Here is an 18,443-nt window from a genome sequence, read left to right as displayed (position 1 = left end):
AAAGGAAAAAGAAGCCTGGGCTGCTGGGGATAAATTAGCATTTACCCCCTCTGACTTGTTCGTCGATACTGTAAATGACTAAAGCACATTCAATTATCTTCCCGAGGCAGAAAAAGGACTTCATCAAAAGCCCCCTGCCCGATATACATGAGGTCAGCATACGCCTGCCGCTCCCGAAAATGAAAAATGGCAACTCATCCGGCGACGGAATACGCTAAGTAGGACTATTACCCGAGTGCTGCAGGTTTCATGCTCTGGAGAGGTCACATCTGGATCGACACTTCTGTGTCAAACTCATTTTGATGTTGACAAAAAAAAGCTTAATCGCCGCTTCACATGCCACGATGACTCACAGTAGGAACAAACACGGCTGTTAACACGCTGTCGCTTTTAACAGATACTGAACAATTAACAGTGCTGCCCCGACTCTCTGCTCTTCTACAAAGAATTAAAGGAGGAAGAAATGATGTGGACACCTGGCCTACAGCTTGTTGGAAATTCAACTTTAATACTTCCACTTTTCTAAAATGATTCTTACTAGATTTAAGCCTCTGTGGAAAATGAGGGCTTATTAATCAAAGACGCACTTGCAATGTCAGGCAGATGTTGGTCTTGCTTTGTGCACAGGGCCACAGATCAGCTGGAACAAAAAGTGGTCTTACCCAAACTGTGGCCACAATTTTGGCACCTGTTAAGGATACACACTATATTTCCAAAAGTATTCACTCACCCATCCAAATCATTGAATTCAGGTGTTCCAATCACGTCCATGGCCACAAGGGTATAAAACCGAGCACCTAGGCATGCAGACTGCTTCTACAAACATTATTTAAAGAATGGGTCGCTCTCAGGAGCTCAGTGAATTCCAGCATGGTACCGTGATAGGATGCCACCTGTGCAACAAGTTCAGTCGTTAAATTTCCTCACTACTAAATATTTCACAACTGTCAACTGTCAGTGGTATTATAACAAAGTGGAAGCGATTGGGAATGGCAGCAACTCAGCCACGAAATGCTAAGCCACGTAAAATGACAGAGCGGGGTCAGCGGATGCTGAGGAGCATAGTGCGCAGAGGTCGCCAACTTTTTGCAGTCAATCGCTACAGACCTCCAAACTTCATGTGGCCTTCAGATTAGCTCAAGAACAGTGTGTAGAGAGCTTCATGGAGTGGGTTTCCATGGCCGTGCAGCTGCATCCAAGCCTTACATCACCAAGTGCAATGCAAAGAATCGGATGCAGTGGTGTAAAGCACACCGCCACTGGACTCTAGAGCAGTGGAGACGTGTTCTCTGGAGTGACGAATCACGCTTCTCCGTCTGGCAATCCGATGGATGAGTCTGGGTTTGGCGGTTGCCAGGAGAACGGTACTTGTCTGACTGCATTGTGCCAAGTGTAAAGTTTGGTGGAGGGGGGATTATGGTGTGGGGTTGTTTTTCAGGAGTTAGGCTCGGCCCCTTAGTTCCAGTGAAAGGAACTCTTAATGCTTCAGCATACCAAGAGATTTTGGACAATTTCATGCTCCCAACTTTGTGGGAACAGTTTGGGGATGGCCCCTTCCTGTTCCAACATGACTGCACACCAGTGCACAAAGCAAGGTCCATAAAGACATGGATGAGCGAGTTTGGTGTGGAAGAACTTGACTGGCCTGGACAGAGTCCTGACCTCAACCTGATAGAACACCTTTGGAATGAATTAACAACATCAGTGTCTGACCTCACAAATGCGCTTCTGGAAGAATGGTCAAAAATTCCCATAAACACACTGCTAAACCTTGTGGAAAGCCTTCCCAGAAGAGTTGAAGCTGTTATCGCTGTAAAGGGTGGGCCGACATCATATTAAACCCTATGGATTAAGAATGAGAATCACTCAAGTTCATATGCGTGTGAAGGCCAAAACACCTGAATGTATTAATTAGTAGATTATTAGTGTTTATACCAGACCTGGGCATTGTACGGCGAGACATCCCCAACCGGCCCGCATGAGGTTCGTGGCAATTAAAAATTAGACGTAAATAAATGTACAGTACATCATGCAATACATGCAATATAACAGGATTGTTTTTGACGGGAGCGCTGTGTCTTTAAATATCCGCAAGTTTCGTTTTCGTGTGTGCGAGTGTATCAGCTTCACCGTAATGCAAAGTTGCGAACAGAACTGAGTGTGACTGACGGTCGAGTTTTTAGCAAGACGTGAACTTCTGAAGTATTTATTTACTGAAGTCAGATGTAAAGCTGGTTAACGATCACAATTTAGGGTTTAAATTGCTGTTATGGTACTAAACTGAGAAATACATGAACATAAACGATGCAGAGCGTCACACCTGAAGCTTCACTAACTAAACTGCAAGCAACAAGGACTTTTTATAAAGTTTAACACAAACAGAACTGAAGCAGTCAGGACCAGCTTTGTGATTTTAATAAGAATATCCAACAATAACAAAGGACTGATAAACAAATGATGTAATTAGACTCAAAACAAAATAGTGTAAAGTTAAAAAACCTGCACATTTTGTTCACATTTGTTTTTGTTTTTGTTTGGTTTTTGTTTGCATTTGTTTGTTTAAATAGTAAAATAATGTTGATATTTTTACTCTGCCTACTTCTAATTGTCTGATTGTAACATCTAAACATTAACAGCTTATTAGAACTGTACAATTTACTGCTTTTCATAAAGAGTGAGCAGTTGTAGCCTAGTGCTTAAGGTACTGGACTAGTAACCAGAAGGTCGCTGGTTCAAGCCCCGTCACCACCAGGTTGCTGCTGGCCCTTAACTAATATTGAGCAGAATTAAGTTCACCTTATTGGTCCGGCCCTCCACAACAGTCCCAGTTTCTTATGTGGCCCTTTCGAAAATTTAATTGCCCACCCCTGGTTTATACTGTGGGTGGCACAGTGGCTCACAGCAAGAAGGTCCTGGGTTCAATTCCCAGGTGGAGCGATCTGGGTCCTTTCTCTGTGGAGTTTGCATGTTCTCCCTGGGCTGTGTGGGTTTCCTCCGAGTGCTCCTGTTTCCTCCCAGAGGAAGTCAGGATGTCAGGAAGTGTTCGAATATATATAAACTGCTCAAAAAGGTTAAGGGACCATTTAATCATCCCAGTATAACACAACGTCAGTTAAACTTCAGAGATTCAATCTGCCCAGTTAGGAAGCAGAAGCGAGTGTGAATCAAGTTCACCTGCTTTGGTGCAAATGAAAGTGGCAACAGGTGCACCGGAGAGGCAACAGCAAGACAACCCCAAAAAGGGAAACTAGATTCTACTCTAGTTTTGCGTTTTGCTAGTGTTCTTGTCACTACTGGTAGCATGAGGCAGTACCTGCAACCCTTTTAGGTTGCACAGGTAGTCCAGCTCCTCCAGGATGGCACATCCATAAGTGCTCTTGCAAGAAGGTTTGCTGTGTCTCCTAGCACAGACTCAAGAGCATGGAGGAGATACCAGGACACGGGCCGTTACACAAGGAGAGCAGGACAGGGCCGTAGAAGGGCAACAACCCAGCAGCAGGACCGGTATCTGAGTCCCACAAAGTGACCTCCAGCGGGCTACTGGTGTGCATGTTTCTGAACAAACTGTCAAAAACAGACTCCCTGAAGGTGGCATGAGAGCCTGACGTCCTCTGATGGGACCTGTACTCACAGCCCAGCACCGTGCAGCTCGATTGGCATTCGCCACAGAACACCGTAATTGGCAGGTCCACTATTGATGCCCTGTTCTGTTCACAGATGAGAGCAGGTTCACACTGAGCACATGTGACGGAGTCTGGAGACGCCGTGGTGAACGTTGTGCTGCCTGCAACATCATCCAGCATGACCGGTTTGGTGGTGGGTCAGTGATGGTCTGGGGAGGCATATCCTTGGACATGACTGGCTGTAACTGGGAAGGAGATGGAAGAGTGACCTAGCCATTGGAAAGTGCATTGGTAAGTGCGCTCTGAGTGCTGGTCCCAAGCCTGGATGCATCATGGAGGGCTTCCAATGTAAAGACTGTGCCCAATGTGTGTGTGTGTGTGTGTGTGTGTTTTGTGCTCTGTTGTATACCTACTAACAGCTGGAGTTTGATGAGTGTTCTAGAACATGACGGTAGAGCCTGAAGGAAACTCTGATGGATAAAGGCCAATGTACCAAACACCCAATTTAGTGTAAAATTTCACAAAAATGATCAAAGGAAAATAAACAAAAGCACAGGACAGGTAGAAAAAGTCAGCACTTTGAAGTGTGGAGGCAAAATGAAGTGAGAGAGAGAGAAATACATGCAGTGGAACAGGCTGAAAGTTATGGCAGCAGGGAGGAGGAGAAAGATTAGCTTGGCTGACAGCTCCATTAGAGACTTAACCTTAGCTTTGATCAGCGCTGTTCCCCTCTACAGCTGCACTGACGCCTGAGTGCCGATACACAGCAAAGCTGACAGGCTGCTGCACGCACATCTGCCAGTGATCAAAGAGCTGTCTCTAATGACCACAGCTGCACCATTCACTCCCGCCCCCCAGCAGCTCACCTACTCACCTCCCTGCCCAGCAGATCACCTACTTACCTACCTGCCCAGCAGATCACCTACTCACCTCCCTTCCCAGCAGATCACCTACTCACCTCCCTGCCCAGCAGATCACCTACTCACCTTCCTGCCCAGCAGATCACCTACTCACCTCCCTTCCCAGCAGATCACCTACTCACCTCCCTGCCCAGCAGATCACCTACTCACCTCCCTTCCCAGCAGATCACCTACTCACCTCCCTGCCCAGCAGCTCACCTACTCACCTCCCTGCCCAGCAGATCACCTACTTACCTACCTGCCCAGCAGATCACCTACTCACCTACCTGTCCAGCAGCTCACCTACTCACCTCCCTGCCCAGCATATGGCCTACTCACCTCCCTTCCAAGCAGATCACCTACTCACCTACCTGTCCAGCAGCTCACCTACTCACCTCCCTGCCCAGCAGATCACCTACTCACCTCCCTGCCCAGCAGCTCACCTACTCACCTCCCTGCCCAGCAGATCACCTACTTACCTACCTGCCCAGCAGATCACCTACTCACCTACCTGTCCAGCAGCTCACCTACTCACCTCCCTGCCCAGCAGATGACCTACTCACCTCCCTTCCAAGCAGATCACCTACTCACCTACCTGTCCAGCAGCTCACCTACTCACCTCCCTGCCCAGCAGATCACCTACTCACCTCCCTGCCCAGCAGATCACCTACTCACCTCCCTGCCCAGCAGATCACCTACTCACCTCCCTGCCCAGCAGATCACCTACTCACCTCCCTGCCCAGCAGATCACCTACTCACCTACCTGCCCAGCAGCTCACCTACTGACCTAATCACCTACCTGCCCAGCAGATCACCTACTGACCTAATCACCTACCTGCCCAGCAGATCACCTACTGACCTAATCACCTACCTGCCCAGCAGCTCACCTACTGACCTAATCACCTACCTGCCCAGCAGCTCACCTACTGACCTAATCACCTACCTGCCCAGCAGATCACCTACTGACCTAATCACCTACCTGCCCAGCAGATCACCTACTTACCTACCTGCCCAGCAGCTCACCTACTGACCTAATCACCTACCTGCCCAGCAGATCACCTACTGACCTAATCACCTACCTGCCCAGCAGATCACCTACTCACCTCCCTGCCCAGCAGATCACCTACTCACCTCCCTGCCCAGCAACTGTCCTACCTGGCCAGCAGCTCACCTTCTGACCTAATCACCTACCTGCCCAGCAGCTCACCTACCTGCCCAGCAGCTCACATACTCACCTACCTGCCTGCCCAGCAGATCACCTACCCACCTACCTGCATAGCCGCTCAGCTACCAACCTACCTGTTGTTCAGCAACTCACCTACTGACCTAATTACCTACCTGCCCAGCAACTGTCCTACCTGGCCAGCAGCTCACCTACCCAGCACCTACCCACACTCACTGCAATAATCTCTTGCATACACACACTTAGCTATAATCTGTCTTGCTCTCGCTTACACACACACACACTTAGCTATCTATCTTGCTCTCCCTCAGAAAACACACTTACTCTGTAATCTCTCTCACTCTCTTTTACACACACACTCACTATTACATATAATCTATCTCACTCTCCTACACACACACACACACTCACTCTTACAGAGCCCACCATAATGTATTTTGTGTACATCCACACACTACTGCCTCTCTCTTGTACATACACACTGACACTCCACTACACACACCAACTCTTTCTCTCACATTTACACTTATACTCTCTCACACATTTAACCTCTCTTACTTTCACTCTCTCAAATGCGAACTCGGCCGTAATCTGTCTAACACACACACACAGTCCTAATCTCTCACTCGCACACTTTGTCTTTTCCTCACTTCCCTTCACACACAATCACTTCTTTGCTTTCTCTCACCTAGTCTCTAGACGTCCTTTTCTTTTCTTACCGTTTCTGACTCTCTCTCAAACTTTTGATGCATTTCAATTGCTATCACTGTTTTTCACCTGTTGTCTCCTAGACACACCTGAGCTCTTTTAATCACTCCTCTGATGTCTCTCACTCTCACTTTCTTTAACTCTCAATCACGCTTAATGTTTTTCATTCTCTTGCCTCTTATTCTTTTGCTTTCACTCACTACCTTGCCGTCTCAATCTTTTGCCATCACACATAGTTGCTGTCTCACATGCTCTCCTGCGGATTCACACACTCTTGTGCTGTATTGCTCACTCTACTGCTGTTTCACACACTCTCATGTTTACTGTCTCTCACTGACTTACTCACCTGTTGTCTCTTACTCATTTGCTGTCTCACCTATTTCGTTGTCTCACACACTCCTTCTGTCTCTCACTCACTTGTGTGCTGTCTCTCACTCACTTGCATGTTGTTTCACTTCTTGCTGTCTTTTACTCTAGTGCTGTCTCACCTTTTTTGTCACACACACTCCTTCTGTCTCTCACTCACTTGTGTGCTGTCACTCGCATGTTGTTTCACTTACTTGTGTTCTCTCACTCGTGTGCTCTCTCTCACTCATCTGTCTCTCACTCACTTGTGTGCTGTCTCTCACTCACCTGTCTCTCACTCACTTGTGTGCTGTCTTTCACTCACTTGCATGTTGTTTCACTCACTTGTGTGCTGTCTCACTCTTGCTGTCTTTTAATCTAGTCCTGTCTCAAACTCTCTTTTGTGCCGTCTCACCCTTTCTTGCTCTGTCTCACACTCTCCTGCTGTCTCACACTAACTTGTGTGCTGCCTCTAATTCTATTGCTGTCTCACCTTTCACCTACTATTACCTATAATCTCTCACTCTCTTATACACACACACACACACACACTATAGTAAGGTTTCCTTTTTACACACTGGCAATAATATTGGTAGCACTAACATGTCCATTTACATTCGCATTAGTGAAATAAAATTCAATCAGGGCGGTACGGTGTGGAGCTGGAAAATTCTCCCTATGTCCTCCCACAGTCCAAAGCCATGCAGTCAGGTTAACTGGAAATACTAAATTGCCCTAAGTGTGTGTATGTGTGTGTTTGCCCCGTGGTGGGCTGTGGTAAAACAGACAATAAATGAATGATTATACAGTGCTAGGGTGACCATGGGTGTGTTCCTAGGGAGCTGCCTTGCAGTCTTACTGCCTACATAAGTAGCTGCCTCAGTAGAGAGGATTCTAATAAATCAGTGACTTATAAGGCAGGTTGTTCGAACGCGCAACTCAGACAGCAATTTCGCTCGGGTTTTGCTTACTAAGCTAACACAGTTAGCATCTTGCCATTCAAACCAATGGGATGGGGTGGCACAGCGCGCTAGCATGTCGACTAACATCTCCCTTCGTGTACCGAAAACGGTTACATTCGCTGACAAGCCCGAACTTGCAAATAAATGACACTTGTGCACATTTATAGAAGTTAAAAATCATTATTTACGTTTGAAAATAACTCATTTATTTCACCGTCAGCCATGTCTTTTTTTTTTTTTCTGAGAAAAGCTGCTGCACTGAATGCTGGGATTGCCTTGATCGCTAAGGACGCTTCCGATGCTCACTCGATCTTGAGTCAAAATAACATTGAAATTTTAAGATGCCTAACTAGACAGCTTATTAAGGCATCTAGGATTTTGAACAGCCTCCTTCTCGGGAGCGCGCATAGGATGACGTAAAATGCTGTCTATGTAGAGAGCTCACTAGCTTTTCGAACACACCCCATATGTCCTCTTTTTCCTGAAACATGACCCTCTTTTTTGGTGCTAAATATGCATCTGGCCAGGATTTCTAAATTACCAAAAATGTCCGTGATTCAACTTTTGTAGTCTGTGTGCGCTATTCTTTGTCGGTTTTTGCACTAATTTTACTTTTTTGTTTAGGTCCCACCTTTTCGCACTTCTCTTATAATGCCCAAGTGCAAATGAAAATTCACAGATGAATTACAGACAAAAAATCTGTGTTTTTGTCTCAGTCGAGATCTTTGGGAAGCAGAATGCATGACCTGCAAAGCTGACACGTACGTGTCAGTGTTAAATAAAGGTGCCAGTTCAGCAAAACACAAAACTGTAGCTAAAGGAAAGACTTCATCAGGTAAACACTCAGTAACAGAAGATGATACTGCTGCAGAGGGAGTTTTTGCATCATACCACAAAGCATCACAACAGCTACAGATCAATGAACTACACATCTGCCTTGTTAAAAAGTCTTTCCCTGATTCTGAAACAGTGTACACATTTCCAAATGCACGTAACGTTATGGAAAAAAAAATTGATATTATATTTGATATCACCTGAATATTAGTATTTTGCTGCTTGTGCATTCAATACTTATAGTTGTTAAATCCTTATGTGGCTGCTTGAGATGTGGCTGGGAGACTAAAGTACAGAGATAAGCAACATGTTGTTAAGCTGTAAGCAGATAAGAAAACTCTCTTGGCACAGAATGGAGGTTCCAAAGTCCAACACCCAACGTGTAGTATTAAGAAAGGGGGACAGCTCTGTTCCTTGTTCTTATTCACATACACTGCTGTAAAAACCCACAATTGTGCCAATAAATTCTTCCAATCCAGTCAACTGTAATCTTTGTCTTCATTTATCATCTCACCTTATTTTTCCATGACAGTACTAAGATAGAGGTTATTGTCAACGCCATGATAATGCCACATTCTGTTGAAATAGCTCTACTGATGAACTGATGATTTTATTTGTTATTATTGTTTAGGTCTAAACACTGAATTGAAAGATTATCTGACCAAAAAATGCATTTGTTAGTTTGTCCTGTTAAAAAGTAGCTGTTCATTTACTTAAGTTCAATAACATAGTTGCATTTGTCAAATATTTAATATTACACATATTACATATACATTTTCAGCATTTAGCAGACTCTTTTATTCAAAGTCACTTACAATTATGACTGAATACAGTTTGAGCAATTGAGGGTTAAGGACGTTGCTCAGCTAGTCCAGCATCTTAATCACTGAGCTACCACAGCCCATTATTATACTATACATTATATATTACACTATACAGTGTATCACAAAAGTGAGTACACCCCTCACATTTCTGCAGATATTTAAGTATATCTTTTCATGGGACAACACTGAAAAAATGACACTTTGACACAATGAAAAGTAGTCTGTGTGCAGCTTATATAACAGTGTAAATGTATTCTTCCCTCAAAATAACTCAATATACAGCCATTAATGTCTAAACCACCGGCAACAAAAGTGAGTACACCCCTAAGAGACTACACCCCTAAATGTCCAAATTGAGCACTGCTTGTCATTTTCCCTCCAAAATGTCATGTGACTCGCTAGTGTCACTAGGTCTCGGGTGTGCATAGGGAGCAGGTGTGTTCAATTTAGTAGTACAGCTCTCACACTCTCTCATACTGGTTACTGAAAGTTCCAACATGGCACCTCATGGCAAAGAACTCTCTGAGGATCTTAAAAGACGAATTGTTGCGCTACATGAAGATGGCCAAGGCTACAAGAAGATTGCCAACACCCTGAAACTGAGCTGCAGCACAGTGGCCAAGATCATCCAGCGTTTTAAAAGAGCAGGGTCCACTCAGAACAGACCTCGCGTTGGTCGTCCAAAGAAGCCGAGTGCACGTGCTCAGCGTCACATCCAACTGCTGTCTTTGAAAGATAGGCGCAGGAGTGCTGTCAGCATTGCTGCAGAGATTGAAAAGGTGGGGGGTCAGCCTGTCAGTGCTCAGACCATACGCCGCACACTACATCAAATTGGTCTGCATGGCTGTCACCCCAGAAGGAAGCCTCTTCTGAAGTCTCTACACAAGAAAGCCCGCAAACAGTTTGCTGAAGACATGTCAACAAAGGACATGGATTACTGGAACCATGTCCTATGGTCTGATGAGACCAAGATTCATTTGTTTGGTTCAGATGGTCTCAAGCATGTGTGGCGGCAATCAGGTGAGGAGTACAAAGATAAGTGTGTCATGCCTACAGTCAAGCATGGTGGTGGGAATGCCATGGTCTGGGGCTGCATGAGTGCAGCAGGTGTTGGGGAGTTACATTTCATTGAGGGACACATGAACTCCAATATGTACTGTGAAATACTGAAGCAGAGCATGATCCCCTCCCTCCGGAAACTGGGTCGCAGGGCAGTGTTCCAGCATGATAATGACCCCAAACACACCTCTAAGACGACCACTGCTTTATTGAAGAGGCTGAGGGTAAAGGTGATGGACTGGCCAAGCATGTCTCCAGACCTAAACCCAATAGAACATCTTTGGGGCATCCTCAAGCGGAAGGTGGAGGAGCGCAAAGTCTTGAATATCCGCCAGCTCCGTGATGTCGTCATGGAGGAGTGGAAAAGCATTCCAGTGGCAACCTGTGAAGCTCTGGTAAACTCCATGCCCAGGAGAGTTAAGGCAGTTCTGGGAAATAATGGTGGCCACACAAAATATTGACACTTCAGGAACTTTCACTAAGGGGTGTACTCACTTTTGTTGCTGGTGGTTTAGACATTAATGGCTGTATATTGAGTTATTTTGAGGGAAGAATTAATTTACACTGTTATATAAGCTGCACACAGACTACTTTTCATTGTGTCAAAGTGTCATTTTGTCAGTGTTGTCCCATGAAAAGATATACTTGAATATCTGCAGAAATGTGAGGGGTGTACTCACTTTTGTGATACACTGTACATAATATTATACATATTGCCATGGTGCCACAAATTACATGAAATTACCAATCCACCTCCCTCCTTCCTTTACCGAACCAAACCTCCCACCCAGTGCAGGTGTCTGTCTGGCCCATGCTGTCATCCTGCCAAGTGTCCTCTTTTCTGAAAACCAAAATATGGTCAGCCTATACAGTGCAGACCAGCAATTCTTTATGGAAATAAGAAGGATTGTAAGTTCTTATTCTGCCTGCTGGAGCGTTTTATGCGACAGCGACTCAGTGAGCTGAAAAGTAGCTCACCCCAGGGACACGGCTCATGCTGAAACATTCTGCAGACATATGACAAGTCTTATATTAAGCCCAAATGAAGCTGGATTTAGTGGCCTTGTCTGTGTCTTCATGCATTAAAGGTTATATATTTACAGTGCTCATGACAAGCATAATACTGAGAGATGGGTACCATCACTGCCCAAATTTACACTTAATAATAACCTCTATGCAGAATATTAATAACAGATGCTGACAAAGTGGCAATTAATCACAGACTAAGTGTCATAATTAGCTGATCGATGGAAAAGAAAGGGAGTAAAGCTTTTTGTGGCTTGCTGACAGATGAATACTGATGGTCCGATACTGGCCTGAAACACAGGATTAGTACTAGATCAGATCAGAACTAGTGACACATACTAGTTATGATGTGACCATGTGCATAGAATGGATTTATATGTCATATATACATAGACATACAAGTTATTCGCCACCAAACTCGCTCATCCATGTCTTTATGGACCTTGCTTTGTGCACTGGTGCGCAGTCATGTTGGAACAGGAAGGGGCCATCCCCAAACTGTTCCCACAAAGTTGGGAGCATGAAATTGTCCAAAATCTCTTGGTATGCTGAAGCATTAAGAGTTCCTTTCACTGGAACTAAGGGGCCGAGCCCAACTCCTGAAAAACAACCCCACACCATAATCCCCCCTCCACCAAACTTTACACTTGGCACAATGCAGTCAGACAAGTACCGCCAAACCCAGACTCATCCATTCGTCACTCCAGAGAACACGTCTCCACTGCTCTAGAGTCCAGTGGTGGTGTGATTTACACCACTGCATCCGACGCTTTGCAATGCGCTTGGTGATGTAAGGCTTGGATGAAGCTGTTCTGCCATGGAAACCCACTCCATGAAGCTCTCTACACACTGTTCTTGAGGTAATCTGAAGGCCACATGAAGTTTGGAGGTCCGTAGCGATTGACTCTGCAGAAAGTTGGCGACCTCTGCGCACTCAGCATCCGCTGACCCGCTCTGTCATTTTACGTGGCCTACCATTTGGTGGCTGAGTTGCTGCCATGCCCAATCGCTTCCACTTTGTTATAATACCACTGACAGTTGACTGTGGAATATTTAGTAGTGAGGAAATTTCACGACTGGACTTGTTGCACAGGTGGCATCCTATCACGGTACCATGCTGGAATTCACTGAGCTCCTGAGAGCGACCCATTCTTTCAATAATGTTTGTAGAAGCAGTCTGCATGCCTAGGTGCTCGGTTTTATACACCTGTGGCCATGGAAGTGTTTGGAACACCTGAATTCAATGATTTGGATGGGTGAGTGAATACTTTTGGCAATATAGTGTATCTTAGCTTGTTTGGAAGCTGGGGTCAGAGGGCAGGGTCAGCCCCCTGGAGATGAGAGTTTTTAGTGTTTCATTTTTAACGTCATGTCTGCCCTTGGGACATGTTCAAGGCAGGAAAGCTTGTGATACGACTTTTATAACAAAAGTCGAGAAGTCGCTATTATGTTGTATTTATTGACAGTGTGTCTGTTGTTTATGTATGTCCGATATATGTGTTGCTTTAGTTTTGTTATTGACAGGAGTTTTAGGAACGTCTCGGCTTCATGTTGTTGAACTTTTCCTTGGTCAAAGACAAATGGGTTTTTGGTCTTGCACAAGATATTGCAGAGCCAGGACTTAAACCTGCAACCTTTTGATTGACAGTCCAAAGCTCTACCCACTAGGCTATCACTGTCCGTGTTTATATAAGTATCAAAGAAATAGACAGCACTATAGACTTACATTTACGGCATTTAGCAGACGCTTTTATCCTAAGCGACTTACAGTTGTGACAGTATACAGTCTAAGCAATTGAGGGTTAAGGGCCTTGCTTAAGGTGAACAAGGCCAACAGTGGCAACTTGGTAGTGGTGGGGCTTAAACCGGCAACCTTCGGATTACTGGTCCCATACCTTAACCACTGGGCTACAGCTGCCCCTGTAGCCTAGTACATCTGTAGACTTGTACATCTTTGGGAATATTATATTGACCACAAGCCCGGCTGCAGTTGACTTACCCTGGAATTCAAGAAAGACAAGCACCAAAGCTCTTCCACGTCCCACCCTAGGCTGTCTGAAGTCCTTTTTTGCCTTCAAACGACATATAAAGGTCAGCAACCTGACTAACTAAGCACTTTTGAGAACTAGCTATCTAAGCAACCACTAATATTGGTTTATCTTTGTAGGGTAAATCACTTTAAATTACTGTAATTCATTAAAAATGTCATTTCTGATGGTTCATCAGCATTGAGCCTTGCTAAATTTGTGCTTATTTGAATGCTATGGAATAGTAATCAGATTTTAAATTAGAGATTAGTTGTTTTTTTTGCCACTAGTTGATCATTCATATTGGTATTAGCTAAAACACAAGACAAAAATGCTAGCTTTTTAACCACACCCCCTACTTATTATAACATCACAGTACCCTGTCTTCTAAGAAGGCTTTCCAAAATACTTAAGTGTATCTGTGAGAAATTTCGGACATGCATACATTTAATTCTATTTTCCTGTTGTAATAGTCTCCTGCTAAATGATCCAATTAGACTGCAGGACAACTGCAGTTTATCTGTTCTGTATCCTGTACCTTTGAAACCACACGCCTGACTCGTCATGATCCGCCTATAAGAACTAAAGACAGGGATCAAGGCTCTTTTCTGTACTAACATAATGAAACTTCTCCAAGTCTCTTGCAGTCTTTAATAGACGACTAAAGACACATCTCTGGACTTAAGACTAACTCTTTGTTTTTTTCCCCAAAGAGGGGCCGAACAGTGGCAACTTGATGGAGGTGGAGCTTTAACCAGCAACTCCTGCCCTTTTATTAGATCACAATTAGATTAAAAGATGACAAAGTAAATATTGGCAGTGGTTAGTTGTTTGTTTAGACTGGAGCTCAGGGCTGTAGTGTATTTGGATTGGAAACTTTATTTAATAAGAGTAAAGGTGTGTTATATCAGGAGACGAGACAGCTTTACTGCCTACTGTAGGACGTCATTATGCAAAACACAGATCTACATCCAGCTACCGCCTGTCAAACCAAAGACGTTTCTTTGGAAAGTACATCATTATGCATAAATTACATTTTACAGGCAAACTAGGAAGACTACTGTTGCTTGTACATCTCCACTATAACTGACAGATTCTGAAGCGTTGTATTAATGTGCTCTGTATGGTCTGATTAAATACTTCAATATTCTGTTCTCACATCCACACCCAGTGCAGAATCATTTAAAAACGTACTGTTATATTTAAAAGTAAAAGCCGCAATAAAAGACACGTGGACATCTGACCATGAAATGTGCACAAAGTACTGGTATTAAAATAGAGTTTGTGTCCGTGGGACTTTAAGACCATTCATTCAAAAGAGGATCTGATGATGGACGAGTGGGTCTGACTCATAACTGACATTCCAACTCATCCCAAAAGTCTTTAATAGAATCAATGAGGCTCTTTCCAGGTCAATGGAATACCTCCATATCCAACCTGTCAAACTATGTCAATACAAAGTTGGAATTGAATTATGTATCTGTCTCATTGATTTTATACAGGGCGGCACGGTGGGAATTGCAGTGGCATGACAGCCTGGGTTCAATTCCCAAGCCAAGTGGGCAGGTTCCTTCTGTGAGGAGTTTGCATGTCCAATTTTAACAAAGATTCAGTTTTACCACATAAGGCAAAACATTAGTGGGACAGTGGTAGCCTAGTGAGTAGAGCTTTGGACTATCAATTGAAAGGTTGAGAGTTTGAATCCCAGTTCTGTCATGCAGCCACTGCTGGGCCCTTGAGCAAGGCCCCTAACCCTCTCTGCTCCAGGGGCGTGTACAATGGCAGACTCTGCGCTGTGCTATACCTTCTTGTTTCTACACTCACTGTCCATTTGATCAGCTCCACTTACCATATAGAAGCACTTTGTAGTTCTACAATTACTGACTGTAGTCCATCTGTTTCTCTACATATTTTTTAACCTGCTTTCACCCTGTTCTTCAAATGGTCAGGACCCCCACAGCACCACTCAGAGCAGGTATTATTTAGGTGGTGGATGATTCTCAGCACTGCAGTGACACTGACATGGTGGTGGTGTGTTAGTGTGTGTTGTGCTGGTATGAGTGGATCAGAAACAGCAGCGCTGCTGGAGTTTTTAAACACCGTGTCCACTCACTTTCCACTCTATTAGACACTGCTACCTAGTTGGTCCACCTTGTAGATGTAGTCAGAGACAATCGCTCATCTATTGCTGCTGTTTGAGTTGGTCATCTTCTAGACCTTTATCAGTGGTCACAGGACGCTGCCCACGGGGTGCTGTTGGCTGGATATTTTTGGTTGGTGGACTATTCTCAGTCCAGAAATGACACTGAGGTGTATAAAAACTTCAGCAGCATTGCTGTGTCTTATTCACTCATACCAGCACAACACACACTAACACACCACCACTATGTCAGTGTCACTGCAGTGCTGAGAATAATCCAACACCCAAATAATACCTGCTCTGTAGTGGTCCTGTGGGGGTCCTGACTATTGAAGAACAGCATGAAAGGGGGCTAACAAAGCATGCAGAAAAACAGATAGACTACAGTCAGTAATTGTAGAACTACAAAGTGTTTATATATGGTAAGTGGAGCTGATAAAATGGACAGTGAGTGTAGAAACAAGGAGGTGGTTTTAATGTTATGGCTGATCAGTGTATATAACAAAGACAAATCCATGATACCAGTCACATGGTCAAAACTGTCAACACCTGCAAGCAGGAAAACATCTGCATGCCACCTCCATGCTTAACCGTGGGGATAGTATTCTTCTGGTCAAAGCCTCACCAGATAACCCGCTGATCCATACGGCCAAACAAATTTAGTTTTAATCAGTCACTACATAGAATTGTCCCAGAATTCTGCAGGCCTATTCAAATTTCTTCTGGTTTATTCCAGTCGACCCTTACTGTGCTTCTTGGCCAAGAGTGCCAAGTGTCATGGAGTCTTTGGTTAGAAAGTGATCATACAGGCTATCCATTCTCAAGTTTTCAGTTGATTAATCATGTTGTAACCTAACTTTAGGTCATACAGACTAGCAGTAGATTGTGGGTTAATACATGTTGTGACCCAACTTTAGGTCATACAGATTAGCAGAAGGTTGAGGTTTAATCATGTTGTAACCTGACTTTAGGTCATACAGACTAGCAGTAGGCTGAGAATCACAAATATAATAATATAATATTAAAAAGGGGTTAAATTACAAAATGAACATAATATCCTGCTACTCTAAAATACTACATCATTTTCTTTCTTCATTTTACATCATTTTCTTCATTAATTTGCTGTCTCATTCAACTGATAAAAGACTTTCCGACTGCAACTGCGTGTAAAATGCTTCTGCATTACTTCACTTCTTTTTGAACTGGCAGGTAGATTATAAAGCCTCTATTAAGCTGTACTGATGCACCGTTTATGATCTGATTCTATAGCACAATTATTAAATCCTCTGCTCTGACATCACACCACCACTGCAGAATCATTTATAGACACACCATCAGATTGTAAGAGCTGTCATATAATTATAAGTCATGTTTGAATCTGCTGAAAAAGCTCTTTGTTAAAATAAGCCATATGGCTGATTAGTTGCATAATGATTTATGAAGACTGAGTACCAAACGCAGTGCCTTTGCAAATAAGTTGGGAATTCCTCTTTGTCTTTGTCAAATGATTTATGGCATTTCAGTGAACAAAGCATGATGATAAATAGTGTGGCAGGAGCTAACATCTTGAAGCCACACACACAGATTATACAGTTTGCATAAGAAGGTAAATGGGTCTTTACCTACTGGCTGGTAGCCCTGTCTCTTGGGACCACCAAAAGGATTTCTGCCAACGAAGGAGCCACCATCAATCGATCCATAAGACATTCTGGAGCTTTCACACAGTACTCAGGAATGAAAAATATAGAAGCCTGAAAAGAAAATAATTATTAATAGAATTAGGGGTTTACTCCTATGCATAAATTATAACAATTGATGATAATATGTATTTTCTTATTAAAAACCAATCATTCAGCCGCTCAGGTGGCGCAGCGGTAAAGTACGCTAGCGCACCAGAGTTGGGGTTTCGAATACATTGTATCGAATCTCAGCACTGCCTTTCCGACTGGGCTGGGTGGCAGCATGAACAACAATTGGCTGTCGTTCAGGGTTAGAGGGTAAGAAAGTCGGATCATAGGTCCTCATAACTGGTGCAACTGCGGCCCCTGCTGGCTGACTGATGGCGTCTGCACAGGGCCGAGGAATAATGCTGATGGGGGTGTGGCCCTCCATACACAGTGCCCGTCAAGTGTATGAACTGGACTCGTGCAGGTGAAAAATGCGGTCTGTACTGACTGTACGTGCCGGAGGGGGCGTATGTCAGTTGAGAGGCGTCCTCAGTCAGCGGTGAAGGGTCGAATCAGTATAGAGGACGCAAACAGGGTAATTGGACACGACTAAATTAGGGGGGGGAAAGAAAAATCTAATTATTCTGTTACTGAAACATAAATGTGTGGTATCCATACTGTAAGACAAAAGACAAAATAAAGTTTGTTGTTACATTTTTATGTATAAAAATTAATTTAAAAATTAACAATAGACATTCATCACATTTTACTGACAACCCTAAATATATATATTTCCATTTAAAATGTGTGTTACCAGCAAACTTTGAAACTGAATCCTCATATCCATCTAAAGTTATTCTAGCTAACGATTGCCCTCCACCACACCCAAAAAATTACTTTTGAAAAAAAAAACAGATATAAAATGTAAATTATGTTCTTCAATGGCTTCAAATTCTGCAGCAGCTTACTGGTTTACATTCTCTACACTTGTTAAATATGGAATTTATTTTCATCATAGTGGTTTAGAGATGCAGATGTTAAAAGTCTTGAAGTTTAGTTTACTGGTTATTTAGGTTTAATTGTTCGTTCATTCATTTATTCCTTCATTCATTAAATGTTTTACGTTTTATCACTGCATGTCTTTGG

At 43.7% G+C, this 18,443-nt stretch overlaps 1 protein-coding gene across 1 annotated transcript in view; it reads right to left on the bottom strand.

Annotated features, from left to right (window-relative positions):
• tsnare1 (T-SNARE Domain Containing 1) overlaps positions 1-17,346 on the bottom strand; it is a 178,196-nt gene extending 160,850 nt beyond the window's left edge. The window contains exon 1 of the mRNA XM_062992089.1: positions 17,253-17,346. Within this exon, the coding sequence (XP_062848159.1) occupies positions 17,253-17,337 (85 nt within the window). The 5' untranslated portion in view covers positions 17,338-17,346. The remainder of the gene's footprint in view (positions 1-17,252) is intronic.
• Between the last annotated feature and the right edge of the window lie 1,097 nt (positions 17,347-18,443).

Source organism: Trichomycterus rosablanca, chromosome 3 (genome assembly GCF_030014385.1).
Source record: "Trichomycterus rosablanca isolate fTriRos1 chromosome 3, fTriRos1.hap1, whole genome shotgun sequence".
Lineage (NCBI taxonomy): Eukaryota > Metazoa > Chordata > Actinopteri > Siluriformes > Trichomycteridae > Trichomycterus > Trichomycterus rosablanca.
This window is presented reverse-complemented; position numbering and strand designations above follow the sequence as displayed.